The sequence below is a fragment of the Sitodiplosis mosellana genome, unplaced genomic scaffold (assembly GCF_009176505.1).
Source record: "Sitodiplosis mosellana isolate CC-2019 unplaced genomic scaffold, AAFC_SMos_1.0 Smas_scaffold_5, whole genome shotgun sequence".
In the NCBI taxonomy this organism is placed as follows: Eukaryota; Metazoa; Arthropoda; class Insecta; order Diptera; family Cecidomyiidae; genus Sitodiplosis; species Sitodiplosis mosellana.
Genome location: NW_022595248.1, coordinates 5,727,719 through 5,746,967, shown reverse-complemented (window position 1 = coordinate 5,746,967; position 19,249 = coordinate 5,727,719). Strand labels below are relative to the sequence as shown.

General features: G+C 35.3%; 4 protein-coding genes across 19 annotated transcripts in view; 2 read left to right on the top strand and 2 right to left on the bottom strand.

The window, feature by feature from the left end:
- LOC129567085 (voltage-dependent L-type calcium channel subunit beta-2) overlaps nt 1-9,275 on the top strand; it is a 77,824-nt gene extending 68,549 nt beyond the window's left edge. For 6 of the 16 annotated variants that reach the window (XM_055443651.1, XM_055443652.1, XM_055443648.1 and 3 more), the window contains 9 exons: nt 436-555; nt 733-834; nt 917-1,022; nt 1,112-1,252; nt 1,362-1,720; nt 1,888-2,055; nt 2,133-2,247; nt 2,633-2,689; nt 4,179-9,275. In XM_055443651.1, coding sequence (XP_055299626.1) covers nt 436-555; nt 733-834; nt 917-1,022; nt 1,112-1,252; nt 1,362-1,720; nt 1,888-2,055; nt 2,133-2,247; nt 2,633-2,689; nt 4,179-4,513 — 1,503 coding nt within the window. In that variant the 3' untranslated portion in view covers nt 4,514-9,275. The other 10 variants (XM_055443657.1, XM_055443655.1, XR_008687817.1 and 7 more) reach the window with 9 other exon arrangements.
- Nucleotides 9,276-10,949: 1,674 nt separating this feature from the next.
- On the bottom strand, nt 10,950-14,674 carry LOC129567091 (protein slowmo). Its single transcript, XM_055443666.1, has 4 exons — nt 14,358-14,674; nt 13,068-13,233; nt 12,037-12,342; nt 10,950-11,905 (listed from the first exon to the last, which is right to left on the bottom strand). Exons 1-4 carry the CDS (start codon nt 14,387-14,389, stop codon nt 11,762-11,764), a joined length of 648 nt encoding a protein of 215 aa, XP_055299641.1. The 5' UTR covers nt 14,390-14,674; the 3' UTR covers nt 10,950-11,761.
- Nucleotides 14,675-14,941: 267 nt separating this feature from the next.
- LOC129567090 (splicing factor 3A subunit 2) lies at nt 14,942-16,150 on the top strand. Its single transcript, XM_055443665.1, has 2 exons — nt 14,942-15,100; nt 15,195-16,150. Exon 2 carries the CDS (start codon nt 15,234-15,236, stop codon nt 16,002-16,004), a length of 771 nt encoding a protein of 256 aa, XP_055299640.1. The 5' UTR covers nt 14,942-15,100; nt 15,195-15,233; the 3' UTR covers nt 16,005-16,150.
- A 1,196-nt stretch (nt 16,151-17,346) lies between these two features.
- Nucleotides 17,347-19,208, bottom strand: LOC129567087 (2-(3-amino-3-carboxypropyl)histidine synthase subunit 1). Its single transcript, XM_055443658.1, has 3 exons — nt 18,731-19,208; nt 18,565-18,641; nt 17,347-18,498 (listed from the first exon to the last, which is right to left on the bottom strand). Exons 1-3 carry the CDS (start codon nt 18,978-18,980, stop codon nt 17,488-17,490), a joined length of 1,338 nt encoding a protein of 445 aa, XP_055299633.1. The 5' UTR covers nt 18,981-19,208; the 3' UTR covers nt 17,347-17,487.
- Between the last annotated feature and the right edge of the window lie 41 nt (nt 19,209-19,249).

Genomic DNA, 19,249 nt, shown 5'->3' with positions numbered 1-19,249 from the left:
TTATTAAACGCCTCTGTTCTTCCTTTCGAAGAAGAAAGCTTTCCGCTGCGACCGCAATGAATTTATGCAGCGATCGCATTTTAAATGTGTATCCAATTCTATAGTTGGGTGTTCTGTGCGCCTCTGCAGGCAGGTCCTTTTTGCATGATAATGAGGCACGAGTGTATTATAACACATACATACATTGTCTCCATATCCATGGCCTCTCCATTTACGTTCGCAATGAGCATAATCTTTGGTATTTGAGACATTCGCTACTTACCGCTTTTCCATTTAAAAAATTATTATATTGCTTTTCCGGCTAATCCGGTGTACCTGTACATTTTGGCTTTGTGCGACATTTCCAAGTCTTCCGCTTGCTTCTTCTTCTTTGTGGCTGCTATGGGCTTATTGTATTTCTTGTAAATTTTTTCTTCTTCTATCCAACATTTTCAGAATAAACCTGTGGCATTTGCTGTTCGAACAAATGTGTCATATGATGGCAATATTGACGATGACTCACCCGTACATGGAAGTGCTGTATCATTTGATGTTAGGGACTTTCTTCACATTAAGGTAATTTCATATTTATTTCGAGCTGTTGTGTGTGTAACACAGCAACCATGACAAACAGTAGCAAATTTTGCATGGCCACTTGGGAATATCAGACTATTTACTAAATGTGTTGTTGTTTGTCTTCTTCTTCTTGGTGTGTTTGTTTGTTTGTATGCGCGCTTCGGGGCATTATTGTAGGAAAAGTATGACAATAACTGGTGGATCGGCAGACTGGTCAAAGAAGGCTGTGATGTTGGATTCATACCTAGTCCAGTTAAATTGGAACACATACGAATGCAGGTAAGCATTCTCGACTCTCTTTTATACGTATCAACAACGAAATTCCTTGATTCATAAAATGTTAATTGTTATTGTCACACAGGCATCGGCAGCAAGATCATCGAGACTGTACGCAACAAAAGGCTCATCTAGTGGTAATTTAGGTGGAAATGCAGAAGCGTCACGTGGTAGCACACCGCCAACACCTGGTAATATATAGGCGCGCACAAAACAATGCAATAAGCTGAAGAAAAAAAAACCCATAACACATCTTCTTACGTGATTATTTGTTTTGTAGGCGATGAGTCTGATTCAATGGGTCCATCACGACACGGTAAAACGCCGTTAGCAACGCCTCCAACCAAGGAGAAACGAAAGCCATTCTTTAAAAAACAGGAAACTTCGTCACCGTACGACGTGGTGCCGTCAATGCGACCAGGTATCTAACAACACTTGACCCACTTTACATTTATTCTTAGACAAACAATCGCATCGCTCCCACAATGAATATAATACACAAACATATTTTCCACGCATTTCTTTTACAGTTGTTCTAGTGGGTCCAAGTCTGAAAGGTTATGAAGTCACCGATATGATGCAAAAAGCTTTATTCGACTTTCTTAAGCATCGTTTCGAAGGCCGAATCATCATCACACGTGTTATGGCTGATATTTCATTGGCAAAACGTTCATTAATGAATAATCCATCAAAACGGGCAATCATGGAACGATCGAACAGCCGTTCATCGTGTTTAGCCGAAGTTCAAGCGGAAATTGAACGAATTTTTGAACTGGCACGAACACTACAATTGGTCGTATTAGATTGTGATACCATTAACCATCCGTCACAATTAGCAAAAACTTCACTAGCACCGACGATAGTCTATTTAAAAATTACTAGCACTAAGGTGAGTGTGCGTCGATTGTTTCGCCCATCGATTTGAGCTTTTTATTTTCGTTTTTTCCATTTTCATTTTGTAACGCATTTTGGCACCACTTAAATGGAATATTCTTCATTTTTTTTACAAAATTCAATCGAAATAATTCGATTTGATTTGATCCGCTTTCTTTGCAGGTATTACAACGTTTAATCAAATCGCGTGGTAAAGCCCAGGCGAAAAATTTGTCTGTACAAATGGTAGCTGCTGAAAAATTGAGTCAATGTCCGCCGGAAATGTTTGATGTGATATTAGATGAAAATCAGTTAGAGGATGCTTGTGAGCATATAGCTGAATATTTAGAGGTAAGCAAAAAATGGCCATTTCAATTATTGTCATTGTCATCTACACAGACCATTATGACAAAATGTTGTTGTTTTAGGCTTATTGGCGTGCGACACATCCACCCGAACGAACTCAAGCAGCAACAATATCCCGAAACTTACCATCGCAAGAGGTATCGCCAACTGGCGATGCCGACCGAATGGGACCACCAGGTATAAATTCCAAACACTGATTTGTCTCCCCTTTCACCAGTATCGACTTGTGTTCACTCTCTGAATCACATTGTCACACACACACACACACACACATACGCACAAAACAAGAAGTGCTCCAGCAACAAATGTTCACCTCTTCCCCTCTTACTTTTTGTGCGCCAACTTTTTAATTCTCACAACAACAAATACTTCAGTCTCATATTTCCTTTCAACACATTCTATCCCGCCCTTTGCTCAAAACTTTAATTTAATTGAATTTTACTTCGACATCAAATCAATCAAACTATTACATTGATCCCTTATTCTGTGTGTTCTTTCTACTTCTTTTTTTTATGTCATTCCCTTTTTACTCTTAACAAAAACACAAAATGCATACACTCAGAGCGAGAACAATACGGAAATCGTAATGATAGAGATAGAGACAGAGATAGAGAACGAGGTAAATTCATGCATAAATATTGTTATTGTGTCTTTTGTAGATGTACCAAAGAGGGTAACACAAATATGCCATGTAGATTATATTTTCAGTTGAAAATTGAATTGCTTTTGCCTTTTAGATTGTTGTTGAGTATAGTGAGAGAGCGGTAGTCGGTAAAAGATGTATACGTGGATGTTAAAATTGTTTCTTCTGTTTACGGTTGATTCCATCCGTGGAACAAAAGAAAACATCGATCGATAGTTTTTAAAATACTACAATTCGTTCTTTACGACAAAAATTATTGAATTACGATACGTCTCAAAACTATCTATCTTTGAATCAAATTAATTAATTCGAATTTCTCATTTTTTCAGCAGAATTTAGTCTGGAAGACATAAATCGTGTGTTTTATTAGATCGCAGTTGTACACGGTTCACATTATAGAAAAAATACATAAACACAAAAAATATATCAGACAAAAAGATAAATCCAATATCCAACACATGTCAGTTAATTTTCCTCTTTTTTCTAAACAAAATGCTTGTTCATTTAACTTCGAAGCAAAACTAACACACTGTTTTAAACACAGTAACACATTCTTATCACTTTCAAAGCCAATTTTCAGTTCCAATGCAAATCTAACATTCTTTTGATTCTTATGTACAGTACGTTCTTCTTCGATTCGATCATTCCGAATGTAAATTCAACTAAAACTGGCGAACAACTAAAATTCTAACCAAGTTTTCGTTCCTAGTTGTCATTTGCTTAACAAATCAATAATCGCAATGAACTCACTTCACACCGTTCAGCTTCAAATTTATTCTGTGGCTTAAAAAAATGACCGATTTGTGTGAACTTTGAGCGAATTCTAACATCCTCTTTTTCAATAATGTTTTTCGTTTTATAAAACAGTGTCTCCGGGTGTTGTGCGTGGTACGGGCGCGCTAGCGGTTCAAATGTCCTTATCGCTCATAACTTAACCAAAAAAGTGTTCTTTTTTTCTGTAAAATTCTTGATGTCTAAGTCGATCTCTGCACACAATAAACTGTAAATACACTGATTCGCAATGAAATCATCGATTTGTCGAAAATCATTTTGCAAATGTAAAGAAAGAATAAATGAAAAATAAGTATTTGTGGAACTGTATGCTTCATTGAATTGCTTCGGTGTAAGTAAAATGCATTCGGGCCTCGAAAGTAAAATAACAAGCTGACGGACCTTGAAGGTCAATTTCTTGGAAGAAGAAAAAAATAGCTAACACTTTGAATTGTGTACAATACTAACCACGGTTGACTTAGTCGATAGTTTAATTAAAACTGGAGTGCTTTAGTAGGAAATCGAATGAAATTAGTCATTTGAGAATGACTTTTTTCTTCGCTGTGTCAAGGCAAAGCAATTTTTGTTTGTTTGGTGTTTCTTTGGTTTTATTTTGATTTTGCATGCCATTCAACACATTCTATTTTTGCAACAACAAAAAACAAACTAATGAATACTCTGTTCCAATCCACAGGCCCATCGTATCATCACAATCGGCGTGCAATCCAGGAACGAGAACGGGTTGAACGGGATCGTGAAAGGATCCATGCACGTGAACGCGAACTGGCCGCTCAATATGACCTGCACGACGACGAAATCCTTAGCAATCGCGGCCATTTGAACACAATGCCAGCGACCACACACATTCGACACACAAATGAGGATCGAGAATTGTCGCGTGATGATCGATATCCATTAACGGCACAATCATCGCATTTAGCATCGGCAAACCGGCGAGATCGAACCGCCGACGATTACAGTCCGCACCGTGGCGGTGGGAGCAACAGAAGAGTGCTGAACGCCATGTAGGAGTCGTGGATTTAGGAGTGGCCACAAGTCGACGACGATTTTGATGATTGAAGATGTTTTCGCTGGTTTTTTTTTCCTTTTTCTTTTGCATTTATTCACAGTTTCAGTGTTCTGAGTACGAATCTTCTGTTTAACCTCATCCAAAAACGTTTGGATGGTTTTACTCTCTTTTGTTGATTCAAGTTTTTCCCTGTGATTTTATAGTTACTGTGACTGTTTGAAAGAAGTGGTTTTAAAATGCCAAAATGTTAACAACTTAGCTGAAACGAAACGCACGACGTAACACCATTTCCACCACCAAGACCAATAGAATAATCCGTAGTCCATATACTTTTCGAAAGTTAATGAAAAAACAAAAACTAAACAAAAGAAGAAAATCCATGTGCCAAAAAAAACTTATTTTCCAGTTTTTAGAGACTGAAATCAGAGTAGAGATTTCGCCATTTCACCCGTCGAAACTTCTCGTTTTGCAAAAGAATCCAACTCAAGTGTAAATAGAATTTATTTTGGCAAAGTTTGGCATCAAAAACTTTGCGTTTGATCAGCTCTTGTGTACAATATATTCTAAATGTTTGCACACAACAAAAATGTAGCGAATGTTCGAGTGCATGATTCCGAGTGTGTTATTTGAGAGCCAAAGTTTGGTAGAATATGTTCAGAGACGTTTAACTGCATTTTTACTTTGATTTACTACGAAAAGTGTGGTGCAAACATTAGATATGGCGAAATGAATGAACTCGAGCTTGAAGAATAATTCCGACAAGAGCATTGAATTCATACAGCATCCATGCGTCGTGCGGAACAGTTACAGCTTACTTCCATTTAAAATGGATCCAAAATGAGTTCGTATCGGTTATTATTGGCATCAAATTGACTAATGCATTAGTGATGACCGCCCATGCTTATTTAAAATACTTTTTAGTGAACTGCATATGCGTAGAACTGACCAATTTTAATCTAGTTTTCCTTATGTCATAGTTTCCGTTTTTATTTTCATTTTGATCGAAAAGGAAAAAAAAACTATCTTCAAAAATCAAAATCCAATGAAACATCAACAAATTCCGTAATTGCTGACCGAATCAATTGGTTGGCGAAGGAAGAATCAACAATTAAACACACACAACATTCATTAGGCATTTAGACACTAGCAGATTGTATATTTGATTGGTAATTTGTCGTTAGTTTGTGACATGACTAAGAAAATCGTTGATATTCTAAAAAAAAGAAAGTTTTTTCAGTTGTGGTCAATCAATGTGGCCTGCCTATGTTCGTGATGAATTTCGGTTGGTTTCTGTGCATTTTGTCTATTGAATTTGATATTGGGAAAATATTCGATGTGTGTTTAATTTGATTTGTCGTCTTGTTCCACTCCTAAGTACTTTGTATGTCGTATCTCACCGCCATCGAATGTCAACTGTGTGGTGAACGGGCGCAATGGTCGAGTGCAACCCACAGAACTTGGGCATTATTCCACGCTGCGCCAAAAGCATGACATACAATTATTCAATGACATTAAATTAAGCAAAAAAATTCATTATCTTCGTTTGGATATTTGAGTTTTTCGTCGAATTTATTGTCATTAGTTTTAATAAATTTGGTTTTTTTTCCAAAACAAACAACCAACAAAATAGATGAATTCTATTGCGAATGAATGTAAAATTGTTACCGAAGTTTTACGCAGAGAATCCAAGACATTCATGCAAAACTTAGCAAAACCCTTTGATGGAGTCTAATTTGAAAGTAAATGAGATCTAGTTAAAAAAAAAAGAGAAGTGAAAATTTAAACAAATAAAATCGTTGAACTACAAGAAAAGAATGAAAAGTTGAGAAAAAAGCTTTATACCGATAAGTAATCGATTTCAGTAATTTATCATTAGAAAAAAAAAATACATTTTGAACAAAAAGAAACTCACACACATTGAAAAGATGAAGAAAAAAAAACAAATACAATTTTTCTGCGGCGAATAAATAATCTAGTTGTAAACGATCTACACAAAAAAAAAATATTACGGTTATTTCGATGATGAGATTAAAAATATGTCGGTCACTGTTTTTTTGTATACATTTTCTCTTATAAATAATACAATCATATTCATAAAGATTTGTTTAAGTCAAACACACACATTTGAACCAGAAATACACAGAGTATTTGCCCGGAATCTAGAGATTGTTGGCTTATGCGTGCGCAAAAGGTTAAATAGAACAAAAAATATTTAAGAAAAAATGGAAGAAAAATAAGATGAACTAACCAAATTTGTAAATATTATTGTATTAGATTTAATGAAACAAACAAGTAAATCATAATCTTATTGAGCTTTCGATTTATAGCAAAACAGAATGCAAATGCAATAGACGAATTTCAAATCCTTCGATTGAATAAACAGAAAATAAGAAACAAACAAAGAAGAAGTAAAACAATCGCCACCGCAAGCTTGGTGAATATCCCCTTCGAATGCACTCATTTCATGTCTATAACTATGCGCGCGCGCACAAAATGCATAGAAGCGACACGCGTTCCACGGTCGGTGTTGTTGTGTTGTTTTCTTTTTCTAACTATCTCTCTATCGACCGAGAAGAGCGTGACGAAAAACTCGATTTTTAATCCAACACAAATACTATTTGCAGTTTTTAGCCATGGACCACGAAATGCTCTTAAATTGTCCAACTGTCGTCTTTTTGTGTTCAAAACTCTTTCGATACATTTTCCAACATACGAACAAGTAACCAGGGAAACAACACTCTAATGTCTCCTCTTGCTTTTGCTCTCTGTCTGTCTCTGAATCAGAGACTCTGATGACCCAGAAATTTAAACAAGTATCATCTGGGATGATTCATCCTCTTGAAATTTTTGGGCAAACAATCGGGCGAACCATTTGAACAGACTTTGTTCATTTTGTCCAAAATCACACAATCCCAACTAACCCATTACTTACCAAGCATTTGATTTCTTGTACACAAGGTTCGATTTTTTAAAAACTTGTTAATCAATGGGTTAAGAGCAAAAAGACGAGAGAGGGTATCATTATTTTGTTGTATTTGGAACTTAATTTGAGATTCAATTGGTTATATCACAAACGAAAGAGCCGCAATGAACACATGAACGGGATAAAGAGAAAGAACAAGTAAAAAAACTAAATACTTACTTAAAATAAAAAAAGCTACCAATTGCCTTGCACTGAATTATTTTAATTGTAAAGTATCGATTTTTTTCTATATTCAAAATGCATTGAAGATGAGATGAAACGATAAAAGAAGTTAGCTAAACAAAAATGGGAGAAGGAAAAAATAGAAACACACACAAATAAATGCTGGGACAACCCAAAAGGAGATAGAATTTAGCCAACAATTTGTATTTAAAAAAAATAACATTTAAAAAACAAACCTTATAGATAAACCTTTTTCGTGCGATAAAATTTAATGAAAAAACCAAAATATTGTTCTAGTCGAATGAAGAAATGAGAGGAAACAAATGTACGGAATCAAAGCAAAACAATCTTTTAAACATAGAATTTCCAATAATTTTCATTGTCGTTTTTGCTACGTGCTCACAACATCATCATCATCATCATCGTAATCACCTGACTACTGCTGTACAGGCTGAATATTCATTCCAAGTTCGTTTTATTTTTCGTTTCACCCGGAATTCCCAAACGCTTTTTTCTCTCAAAATCAACGATACTCTCTAGAACAGAACGTATCGTTTTGGACTATATAACGACAAAGAAATGCCCTAATTTGTAATTTTTCCATTGCTTTTAATGCTTCGAAACAACAGAAAATATTCAAAAAAAATATGAAACAAAATGAATCGTTGACAATTTCCTTTTGAACATGAATTTAAAGATTTAAACTAGCAAATATCGAGAGATCACACGCCCATTTCAGCTGAAATTGTTTTTTAGACTACAGTTTTGTTGAAAATGTGTGCAAAGTTTTTTTTTCGAAGATGAATTAAAAAAAAAGTAAATAAAAACATTTCTATTGATATTAGAAGAAGAAGAAAAAACTACAAAAAATTAAAGAAAAAAAGTAAATCTAAAAATTGAAACGATATCTAGATAGCCTACAAATGAAAAATTTATTCATTTTTTTCAAAAAAGAAATAAAAAAAAAAGAAGAAAAAAAATGAAAAATACTGTAAGAAAGGAAAAGCAGCCGAATAATTGAACAAAAATGCCATATTTCTGGGCAACAGATATAGAAGTGGTGTTGTTGGTTTTTTTTCCCTTTATGACGACGATTTCGATCAAGTGTAATGATAAATCTTCTGTATTCTGATGCTTTACAACCACATTTTGTAAATAAATGTATAGCGAATGAAATTTCGGATTCTAATCTCAATTCTCAACAAAATTGAATAAATATATCTAAGGAGGCTTTAGCTTCTAGTACTTTGAATCGTAACGAGACACACACAAACACAACCATCTCAAAATGCTGAGAGCGAGTGGCGCGCCGAGATTTCTCTCTCTAACTCTTGCACATACTCATTACTCACACCGAAACCAGATAAATGGTCAGATTAAAATAAATGACATTGTATTGCTTACACATCGAAGAACCCATAGCTCATACATAAAATCAGATCTCTCCGGAACCAACAAAATGAACCAAATATCTATAGAGAACATCTTTTTAAAAAAGAAAACAAAATGCACTTTTTATAGCTGTCGTTTCAGTTGACATCGTTTAGTTTACAATGCGTTTATTATTATCATGATGAAAAGAAAGAATAAATAAGCAAAATATATGAGGTTGTTGTGTGTTAGTACCTCTAATCGTGTTTTGTGTCAATCCGTTTCCTTTGTTGTCATTATTTAATGTAAAACGAACCATTTTAAATTAAGATGCTAGAACAAAACCGTCAACAAAATCGGTGAAGATGCGACGGATTACTTCAAACCATCATTTTATTTCTCTTTTTCTCTTAAGTCTTGTTTCTTTCGGTTAGTTTTGCGCTCTTGTTTTGAATGAAAAAAAAATTCTTCCACGAAAAAAAGAACATTTCTCATCACCATCACCATATTGCTAGCAATAGCGCAGTGGTGATGTAATAAAATGTGTTTTTTTTATTTGAACTTATCCTCGCTAACAAATAGATTTAAAGAAGAAATCTTCCATCGTGTATCCACCAGAAAGAAAGGATATAATATGTTATGAGCTCAGCAGCAGTAATAGAAAACAGAATGACATGTTTTTTTTTAATTTAAATAATTAACCAGCACACGATTTTCCATAAACCGCCCTTGAAAATGCTCACAATTTATTGAAACGATTTAAATGAAACCAATGTTATGTAATTAAACCAAAATAATAAAATAGATTCAAAGTCGCACATCCAAACCAAAAAAAAAAATAAACGAAAATCGCAAGAGTAAAATACAACCAAAAAAATGGAGAAGATTAATTTAAACGTAAAGAAAATCGCCTTTACTCTATTGTCTTAAAAACCAAAAAATTAATGAAGCAAAAAAAAGAAAATAAAGAAAACAAGTGGATAAAATGAAGCAAATACAAATAAACAATTTTTTATTAGCTAATATAAATTTCTTATTAACAATATGTATGCAAATTTCTGCAAAACTAAATACTAACAAGAAACACAAACACACACACTTTGAATCCGAGACACTCACTGTCCGCGAGTGTTTTCACAATGAAAGACGAAATGAGAGGTCTTTGTTTTCCATTTTAAGTCCTTCGGCGTACCGATTTAATGAATGAAACAAATTATTGAACTACAATTTACAATTACTCAGAATGCTATCGTTAAATTTTATTTAACAGACGATTGAATCTATTGTAAAATTTGAAACAAAACAACAAGAAAAAGAACAAATAAAACAATGACTTGTAACATTATTATTGAATATGATGAACTCATACGAATGAAACCAAACCAAAAATAGAAATAAAAACTAAAATGAAAAAAAAAAAATGATAAAAAAATTAAAATCACACGTTTTGTTTTTCTGTTCTGAAAATAAACATTTCTTCTTAAACCAGTTTCAGATTAAGAAGACCAGTATCAGAATTGATAATAATGGAACTTTTCCTGTTTAAGTAATTTGGCGATTTCAGTTCCAGTTCTCGTACAACACGAACATCTGTCTGCTTTGAAATGGACATTTCTCTTTCCAAACGAATGTTGACATTGAAATATACAACAGACACGGGAGGCGGAGAGAGCTGTTCGGGTTCTATATCTGGTCTGGGATTCAAAAATTCAAACCCTCGTTTGGCCACTTTCAAAAGTGATGACTTTTTTTTTATTCACATTTCAAATTCATTTCAGGCATTTGGACAAATATTGTCCATCTGGCAAGAAAAAAGTCTGTCAAGGTCACTCTTAATTAAGAGTCAATTAACTTACATTGAAATGTGGACTCTGAACCTAAATCAAAAGAACGTCACAAAGAAAACGCCACACTGATTCGTTCTAAATCTTTAATTTAACAATTAGGTTTTTATTTCGATTATTAAATTAGCGCTAAGTCAGTGATCATTTATAATGAATGATAATCAATCACACTTATAGTTGTACAGTATGTTTAAAAGCCGTGCATGGTTAAGGTGGTATGGTAACTAAAAAGAATCTTTGATGTGTACTCCTGATGCGATAATTTAAAGGTATTTCATTTGTTTTCTAAATAAATATCTGAGATAAACTGGCATTCCAAATCTAATATAGTCAGACAATGGCTAACAGAGCGAGAGAATATGTAAAGTGACTTACTAAAAAAGGATTGCAAATAATTTCCAAACTTTATACAATTGATTACGCAAAAAATTACAATGAATATTTCTATTTAAATAGTAGTACAAAAAATGCTGTCCATATTCTAATAATTTCTCGTCTTTTTTTGTCACATTCAATACGCAACCGTAACGCCAACAACATCTTTAACATCACAATCAACAATATAATTTAGAATCAGGTCCATCCAGTGGAATATTCTATCAATAATATCGTTTGTATTGGACCGTCGCATCAAATTCAATGATTCGATTGAACACTATCCATGATAAACATGGCAAAGAGTCAGGTAAACATACACCTTGGAAGGCAAGGTGAAATTGTGTCTAGATGATGCTTAATTTTGTGTGTCTATATTGTCATGAATACATTATGATGCCTTTGGTGGCGGCGATGGTGATGGTGGTTTGGTTGTGTTTGGATGATTGGAATCAGTTTTCTCATTATTTGTATATTTATCGGAACCAGTGCTAAAAATACTCCAGAATACGCTATAAATTCATCTTTTGCTTTGCTGCCGTGCTCATTTCGTCCATACTCTTTCGTGCTGATTCAGTCATATCGTCAAACGATTTATGCGTCTGATGGATAATATCGTCCGTACTTTTGCTTACAGCGTCCGCAATTCCTTTCATCTATTTCACGCAAGAGAAGAAAAAAACGGAATAGTAATTAGATTAATGAGTTATAAACAAAGCAAAAAGAAAATTACAAACAAAAAATTTGTTTGTTGTTATGTGCGATAAGCAATGGAATTCAGTCTTACCTCAGAATTTATTTTGGAGATAACCCATTCTAATCCTTGACGACCTTTGTTTGCATTAGCGCTAATATTTGATGTGATCATGTTTTCCATGTAATAACTAAGTGGAACACCGTGCACAGTGACTGTGGCCTCTTGTCTGAGGAGTGTCTTCTGTGGATCGGTTGGGTGCGGTGTGTAGTGCAATACCTCGTCAACCGATATGTGTCGGCCGAAAGTGAGGTTTATTGTTTTTAATGACATTTTCTTGTTGTGTGGATCCACTTCGGATTTCTCACTGGCATAACACACTTTTTCCGTTCCGATTATCTGCAAGTGCAAACAAAAATACGATGTGATTAATGAAAAGCAGAAAATTTTCCATGGGATGAACATTTCTGAGCGAAGTATCAATTTGCATGACTCACAATGCCGATTAGCAAGTCAAGAAAAAAATATTATGACAAATATTTCCATTTGGTTTCTGCCGACGGAACGAAATGTCATCGCGTCGATAGTTTTGGCATCGTTCCAACGAGAAAAAAAATGTGATTCGAATGTACGTGTTTGATTCGAACGACCTTGTTCACCGTTGCCATTGCACGCGCCGTTGCCATTGCCTTTAACTGCATCGGTAGCATTTAGTAGGCAAACAGAAAAAAAGGTAGATAAATTGGGACAAGGAAGAAAAAAAAGAAGAAACGTGCTGTCTCATTGCAAAAAATGCGGCATGAATGAACTTTTATATGCCCTAATGTTGGCATACGGTTTGCAAACAAGCTGCCGTTGAATACCCGTTCTTTTTGTTGCTTATGGTATGATAACGTAAACACGCTTATCATGTGAATGTGACGTGATCAAACGTGTCAAACGGAATTCATAATCGTCACTTCTCTATTGCTAACCGGGTGCGATGCGCCACACTGCCGTCAACTCTGAATCGTTGACACTTTGGCATACAAATTTGCATTACCATTGGTGCAACGTGCGCTTAATTATAGCATCGAATAATCGTGTATGTTGATACAAAAATAGGTGAAGATAGGTTAACTTACCGATTGTGTCCATCGTGGAAAATACCATGTTGATCCAACCAAACGATGTGTGTGCAAAATGCCATTAACTATTTTACGGTCAACCACATCCGTGCCAATAACAGCTGGATTCATTGGGTTTGGATATTTTCGCCATGCAGCCTGCGCCACCGTCTCCCATGGATGGCTGCAATTTTTTTTTTTTGGATTGAATAGAACAATTAAAACACGTTATCATCATTATCGTCACTGTTGATAAGTAAATCCATCACTTGGGATTTAAAATGTGATGGGCATATGTTGCGGGAATTTTCTTCATTCAACTTCGCTTCATTCAACGCTTTACTTAAATGCCAATTTACGTCATTTACTCTTTAAAGAGGAAATATTTATGAGTCGATTTTCAAATCAAACCAATGAAGCCACACAATTTCCAACAAATCAACTTTTTGTTCTTCCAAATATTCGTTTTAAATAGTCTATGCATGTTTCAATCTGTCTTTATTTTTATGTTGACCTTTGTATTTTCTTCGAAACATATCCGGACACAATATGATTTGAAAAAGCAAACAGAGATTGCGTCACAATACCCACCAACTTCAATAGTCGAACTTTTTGAATATTTTACCAATGACTTGTGTAAAAATAGACGTCTAAAATTGGTAGCATTTCCATAAATATGGAAGAAAATTGGTGGGCACCTATCAATCGAATCGGAATGGTTTGGATTCGTTTCTACGGCTCTTTTTATACCATTGAATGTGTATATAAGTAACGAAAAAGTTTTTTTTTCTGCTCACAGTAAAAAGCAAAACAAAGAAACACTTGAACTTGAACATTGTTGCAAAATATGAATTACAAACGCATTCCGAATTCCAGTGAATTCTCGTTTCACTCATATTGCTTTGGCTCAGTGCACCTCAGTCGAATGGACTTTGACTCCATTCGACTGTTGTCTGTTGTCATTACGTCATTTTTTAAATAATCTAAACAATTTGATAGCGTTTGATGTCACTTGCACATGCCACTCATACGATAATCCGGATTATTCCATTGGTCATCGTTTTGAAATTACTCAATCGGTGTTGCTCAAGCATTTCTCAGCTGATCAAACAGCGCAATTGAGCAATAGATAAAAATCAATTTGCGTATACAGATGAGCTATTCATCGTTTACGATACAAGGTGCGATAGAATGAGACGAACGTCACTGTTTTATGTAATCGATACCATACGAACACTATGCGCGCCTAGCAACTCGAGTGAAAAAAATTCCCACTGCAAAAAGTTTCACATACACACGATTACTTACTTAAATGTATGTTCTGATGTCCAAATTTTCATTTTGTATTTTGAGTTTTTTCTGTTATTCTCACTTGAAATTCAGATGTAATAAATATTCGAGGCGTCGATCACAGTGGGTTGAAGCAAAAAAATACCAGTTTTTATGCACTCAACACACAAAGCCACAAAGTTTATTGATGCCTTGCAAAAAATATTTATTCACTTTGACATAGAAAATGAATAGCGAACAGTTCGTGGTTAAACGATAGAGGAGCGACTTGGTATTGCGCGACCGTTCATTACGAAATATCTAGATTGAATAGACATGAAAATGAATGAAATGCTATGTCAAAGCCATGTGAAAAATGAATAGTCGAAAGTGTTGCCAACTGTTGAGTTTGCAATAGACACTGAACTGTGGAGTATGTTCGATTTGTGGATTTCAGCTTTTCTTGCCTAACACTCTTTTGTTATTTTTTTCTACATATATTTAATTTTATTGTTTTTTAATTTTGTTTTTTTTTTTTAAATTTGAAATGAATGAAAAAAATACAATTTTCAAAGAAAAGAAAACAAACTCAAAGTCTTGTTATTTTAATTCAACACATTCATTCTATCTTACCAGTCGATTTTGTAATCGAATGCTGAACGCTGTCGAATTACATGTTATAGACATGTCAAACTGTGTGCCGACATTGGCATTAAATTGTAAATGAACATCGATGTCAAACGTTTATTGAGGTTCATAGTCGAGTAAAATATCAAAAATAGGTAAATAAACGAATTTGTTATTTATTTCAGCTAATTTCAACTGTGAAACCTTTAAAATATTTCCCATGATAATAATTGATTGCTTAATTTCCAGTGTAATTTATCCGGCTAAAGCGAGTGACGTCTGGTAAACATGGATTTCCAGAATCGTGCTGGTGGCAAAACAGGCGGCGGAGGTGTTGCATCATGGTCCGAGACAAATCGAGATCGTCGAGAGCGTTTGCGCCAATTGGCACTTGAAACCATTGATCTCAACAAGGATCCGTATTTTATGAAAAACCATTTGGGCTCATACGAATGTAAATTGTGTTTGACACTGCACAACAATGAAGGAAGCTACTTGGCTCACACACAGGGCAAAAAGCATCAAGCCAATTTGGCGCGACGTGCCGCTAAAGAAGCAAAAGAAGCACCGTCGATGCTGCAACCAGAGAAACCACGCGTTGAACCGAAAAAATTTGTGAAAATTGGTCGACCCGGTTATCGTGTTACCAAGCAACGTTCTCCAGAAAATGGTCAACAAAGTTTACTGTTCCAAATTGATTACCCGGAAATTTCGGAAAATATTGTACCGCGTCATCGATTCATGTCCGCCTATGAACAGAAAATCGAACCACCCGATCGTAAATGGCAATATCTTTTGTTTGCCGCTGAACCATACGAAACGATTGCATTCAAAGTGCCGAGTCGTGAAGTGGAGAAAACGGAAGGCAAATTCTGGACGCATTACAACAAAGACACAAAGCAATTTTTCCTGCAGTTTGCATTCCGATTGGAAACACAGAAGATGATGCCACCGCCACCACCTCGTTTGAATCCAAATATGCACGGTTTAGGCGGACCAAGACCAATTGGAATGCCAGCATTTGGCGCTGTTCCACCACCACCTCCTCTACTCAATTAAGACTTTCGATTATTTTTCAAAACGCATTTTTATTCGACGTAATTTGAGAATAATGGATTTTTTTTTCAATGCGAATGCCAACAATTTGAGCCACTGAAATTTAAAACTGGAAAGTAAATAAATAGTCGAGGAATATTCAAAGAAAATTCGTTTTATTTCAAACATAATATTGTCCAGCAGTGTGAAAGCATCGTTGTTTCCACAAACGGCACATTCAAATTAGTCCAAGCAATCGGAACTTATCCAAGACAATTTCTTTTTAAAATACAACATATATCGCCTCCAAAGCAAGACCCACTACCGTATTCTGTATAACATTCATCACACGATGGCATACATAAGGTATGAGGAGTATGTGGACATGGACTGCCTAGGATTCCACTTGCAAAAACTGCAATCCAAATTAAATGGGATTATTATTTAACAGACCAACAAGTACTGAAAATGAATGAAGTTTAACATACCATTAGCTACAGGCATCGTAGCAACCAATAAAAAGATGATGTTGAATTTTAAATACATTTTTGATACTATTACTTCTTCTAGAAAAGCAGAGTCGTTCGATCTAATGAATACGCAATTATTGACTGGCTACACGTCAAAACGAATCGAGTGCATTTATGATGAGTCTTATCAGTATCCGAATATGATTTTCTTACAGATTATTTTCATACGATTGTTTACGGAGACTCTGATTCAAATTATGTCATTTTATTTTCAAGCACATTCACAACACTTTTTACTATGGAGGCAAATACCTTGAGGTCTATGGCGACAAGCCACCACACGATTTCTGACATCTGCCACCAAGTGATTACAATCAAAATTAAAGTCTGTCAAAACTGTAATTCAAATGGAACAAGAACATTAAACGTGGCAACAATGGTTGGAAATTGAATAACAAAAATTAATAACATTTTACTTTTAATCTTTTTCCTTCATTCCATGTTGATTTAACCTACCACTGATAATAAGTGTCGCAGTAACCAAGAAAAAGATGATGTTTAGTTTTAAATTCATATTTTGATACAAATTTATCGCTTCTTTTAAAAAGGTAGAATTTATTGATTTACTGAATTCAATTCTGACGACTGATTACTCTTTAAAACGAATCGATGGCATTTATAGTCAATCTTATTATTATAGAGATTCCAAGTATAATGCGTTTGCATAGAAAAACCCAGCTTATCAATTAATAAACATGCTTCGATTACGTTCAATTTTGTTTCATCAAGAAAATTAATAGAAAAAAAACAACACCTTACCCACAACACAAAATGAAGTCAAAGTTTTTGCACTTTTCTCTTATCACTTTGATTAGAAATGAATGACAACAGATCGGTTTTGTTCTTATGTTATGCGTGTTTCACTTTTTATTCCAAATTACAAACAAAATGCCCTAACGTTATAAACATAAATATTCTTTTTGATAGAGCTAAAAATGCATGAAAACTGGTATTTCAGCAAAATAGAAAAAGTATTCCTAAGAAACGAGTTCGATTACTACGGGTTTGATGTTGTTAACTTGGTCTGTATTGTCTTTACACCTGCCACAGCAATTTTTGCCAAAGTTTTGGCCGTCGCATCCTTCTTCGGGCTTGTGGTTTGGTGTCCAATAGCCCAAGCTCTTTGATGCGTAAAAGTCCATTGGATATGCTTCGTTTTCGGTGACTTTAGTCTCCGATGTGATTTGCCATTTGGCGTCACCCAACGCCACAGATAATTCGTATGGTGTCAGCACTGGTTTGGAAAAAGCGGTGCCCCAGTCAATTGAGAGACGTGGACAAGCGACCTGAACGAATGCATCGATATCTTTGAATAGTTCCAATTTGGCCGGGAATATTTCAGAGAGCAAAATCAATGATGATTTTTTATTGTGATGGGCTATTCGTTCCTCGATGTATTTCATGACCTTTGTCGATCCCTGTCGACCGAGTGTGCCTAGTATCAGCCCGAATTTCTTTGCGTGTGTAGCCCGATCGATGGCTTGTTTTCGGTTCTTTCGCATTTCCAGGTGGTCATAGTGTTCTTCTGTGAATTTTTTCTCATAAGGGTCATATTTGTATGCTTCTAATGTTGGATTGGCAATCATCGCTGATTCTAAATGGAATCGACCGTCGCCCAAGTAGATAAGCGTTATGTCTTTTGGCAATCGAGGCGATGTGCAACCCAAAATTTCTCCAGGGCTTAGTGGTTTTGACTGTGGCACTTGAACATCGTAACCAGCTTCACGAAGCTCTTTAGCTGCAGCGTGCATTGTGGCTACGAATTGAATTGTACTGACGAATGCGAGGCGTTTCGACGATGGAAAGTTCAATTTGACACTTTCGATAAAGTGCATCGTGTCAATTTTGATGTCAACGAAAACGTACAACACTTTCATCTCGGTCGTTTGGTCAATTGGAATCAGGCAACTGTGACCGTAGTGTACGAGCAAATCAGCACCCAAAGCCTTTGCTGTAAAATCGTCAATACAACAAGCACCGTATGTCACCTAGAAATGAAAAAAAAAACATGTTGAATACATAATGAACAGCGTAGACAAGGGTTTGTAACTTACGTCACCCATAATAACTGTATCTGCTTCGGTAAATCGTTCTATAATGTCACTGATGACCATCGAAAACAGCAACAAACCTAAAACCATTGACAAAATCCAACAATTAGAACATTCAATTCACACTTTTTACTCATCTTTCTTTTGAAAAAAAAGTCCCCTCATGTACCTTCTGGCAATTGCAATGCCACTCGTTTCGCCTTTAGCTCTCTCACTCTCCATATCGTTTTGTGAATTTCAAAGTTGTAATTCTTTGGCAGCGCTTCAATCGCTTCGTTAATCTGTGGATCCTCTAAAATCGATTGTGGAATTTTGTTTATCGTTCGAGACCTTCCCGTGCCTTTGTACACACGACGTACTGGTTTTGCTTTCACTATAACAACGTCCGTTTTTTCAGTGGAATTCACATTCTCATCCATAGCTCAACCGTTTTACAATTCACTTGTCTGTTACAATTTCATATAAAAAACAATTCGATTGATTTTCATCAATTTTTTCTAGCAAACTTTCACAAATAGAAACAACTGTCGCTCGCGTTTTTCTCGTTACGTTTCTCCAAATTGGCGAGCACACAATAGAATGTAAACCATGCAAGATCATTTAAAGCATGACAGGTCACGTACACCACTGTTTAACTAATGCGAATCTCCGTTATCGACACATCAACGCACACACATACAATGGTCGC